This window comes from Cariama cristata, unplaced genomic scaffold, assembly GCF_000690535.1.
Source record: "Cariama cristata isolate BGI_N322 unplaced genomic scaffold, ASM69053v1 scaffold26801, whole genome shotgun sequence".
In the NCBI taxonomy this organism is placed as follows: Eukaryota; Metazoa; Chordata; class Aves; order Cariamiformes; family Cariamidae; genus Cariama; species Cariama cristata.
This window is the reverse complement of record NW_009601397.1, coordinates 345-2,804: the sequence shown is the minus strand read 5'-3', so window position 1 is coordinate 2,804 and position 2,460 is coordinate 345. Positions and strand designations below refer to the sequence as shown.

The following is a 2,460-nucleotide window of genomic DNA, read 5'->3' as shown; positions in this document are numbered from 1 at the left end:
AAAGAGAGATTGTCCCTTTTGGTAAAACCTACTTAAACTCTGGGGGGCGAGGTGATGGCACACGATCGACACTTAATTCTAGCAATAAAAAAGATCAAATTAAAAATAAAAAAAACCCAAACAAACCCAACAACCAACCAAAAAACTTTTTAATCTGATGATTGTTTTCTTTTTTTCTTTTCTTTCTTTTTATTTTTTTTTTTTAATACACTTTCTTCTAGATGCCTGTGGTCTCTCTGATGTAGCCCATGTTGAAAGTTTACAGGAGAAGTCACAGTGTGCTTTGGAAGAGTATGTTAGGAGCCAGTATCCCAACCAGCCAACACGATTCGGGAAGCTATTACTACGTCTCCCCTCCCTTCGCACTGTCTCCTCTTCTGTCATAGAGCAATTGTTTTTCGTCCGTTTGGTAGGTAAAACCCCCATAGAAACCCTAATCAGGGATATGTTACTGTCTGGCAGCAGTTTTAACTGGCCTTATATGTCCATTCAATAAAATATTTGAGAGAGAAAAAAAAATTAAAAAAAAAAATTACAAATTGAGAAGGGAGATGAAAGAGAGTGAAAGGAAAGCAAATGACATTTGGGTTCTGGTTGTTTCTTAAATTTCCTTCTGCTAAGAAAGGATGTAAAAGGATGTTACAAGTTTGCTAAGAGAAGACAGGAAAAAAATTAATGGACTGTGAATTAAAAAAAGAGACTGTCAAATGAACTTTTACAGAATGCATTAAAAACTCCCGTGTCGTTCAGAAAAAAAAAACCACACTTGCTACTTATCATTTTTTGTAAAAAATAAAAAAGAGAGAAAGAAAAAAATAAAGAAAGAAAAAAGAGAAAGAAGAAGAAAAGAACCGATGGTGGGCTTTTTCTTTTTTCTTTTTTCTTCTTTTTTTTTTTTTCTTTTTTTGGGGTAAACTTTTTAAAAAATCTCGCTTAAAGTGCATTTAAAGGAAATTTGGAGAAAATTAGCAGAATGGAAGAAAGTAAGTCTTTTTTTTCCAAATTATTAATTGTCCTATGTGTCTATGTACCTATAGCTGTTCTTTTTTGTATTTTTCTGGTTTCAAACCAGTTTATTCTGTGGTTCTATAATAATTTTTGATATAACCTTGGCTTCTTTAAAAAAAAACAAAAAACTGTGTATCCTTAAAATATATGTTCTGAAAGAATTAAAACTGAGTCCATGAAAGTATCATAGGAAGAAAGGAAAAGAGAGAGAGAAAAAAAAAACCCTTAACAACACAATGATGGAAGCGCACTTAAGGTGGTGACCCAAAATCTAGCTTGAAGCTGAGAGAGTTATAATTATATAGACCCGAATGAACCACACGTGTCATATAACTACCCCCAAATCTAGGTTTTTTGATATTTCGGACAGAAAATGAACTGTGGGGACTTATTATAGGTAGAAGGAATTTGTGTCCAAGACACACTACGGTTTTGATTTAAAAAACAAACAAATGAGCAAAGTGAACTTTTGTAATTTGAATTGGGTTCCACATAGTTCATCATGAATTGTTATTAAACGCCTCTATCTGTTTGTATATTTGCAAGCCCTTTGTATTATAATAATTGTTGATATTTTCCCTTTTTAAAAAATACCATTGAAATCAGCATGACAAAATAACACTGTTGGCACTTATAGATAACGTGATTGATTCAGTATCTTAGAGTTTACAGTTTTGTGTTTAAAAAAACTGAAGGTTTTTTTTTTTAAGTGCAACATTTCTGTATACTGTAAAAGTTATAATAACTGAACTGTTTGGTCGAGTCTTTGTGTGTTATATTCCAAGGAAAATTGAAAGTATTCAGAAATTAAAATATTATTTGATATCTGAAACTTGTTTGGCTGTCATAAATGTCTTTCAGAAACCACATTACTTCTCTATAGTTTGCAGTCATTTAAGTCCATAGGCGATTGATTTGTTTACTTGTCACAGTAAGTTTGTAGCAGATGTATTGTAGTGTATTTACCTGTTTTATTCCGGGACGGGGGTGGAGGACTTAAGTTCGTGGTTTATCTCTGGTTTTAGGAAGTACTATGCTGAAATGGTAAACCATCAACCCCCATTCATCTAATCCTCCTGTTAATTAAAAATGGATTTTGCTGGGAAAAAAAAAAAAAAAAAAAAAAAAGGGCCCTTATTTTTGTCACACTTAAGTGCCTGCGTAGGAAAGGTATTGTTGTGAGAAAGTATTAGAAATCTGGAGATCAGTATCTATTTTATGATCAGAATGGGGCGAAAAATCTTTTGTAAATGTCTGACATACGCGCACAAGATCATTCAAGCAAAGTAATAGCAGTATTGTAAATATAGGTCAGTTGTTTGCAATGAGTTTTCTTTAAGTATGTGTGATTTTTTTATAATACTCCGTAGTTGCCATCTATCGTTGTCATTGAGAGGTCTTCAAATGGAGTGGCTTTAGCTTCTAGCACTGAGGAGTCGGTTTTTAATGTAT

General features: G+C 32.8%; 1 protein-coding gene across 1 annotated transcript in view; it reads left to right on the top strand.

The window, feature by feature from the left end:
* Nucleotides 1–511, top strand: part of LOC104169513 (COUP transcription factor 2) — a 4,071-nt gene extending 3,560 nt beyond the window's left edge. The window contains exon 2 of the mRNA XM_009710442.1: nt 222–511. Within this exon, the coding sequence (XP_009708744.1) occupies nt 222–496 (275 nt within the window). The 3' untranslated portion in view covers nt 497–511. The remainder of the gene's footprint in view (nt 1–221) is intronic.
* The last annotated feature ends 1,949 nt before the right edge of the window (nt 512–2,460 follow it).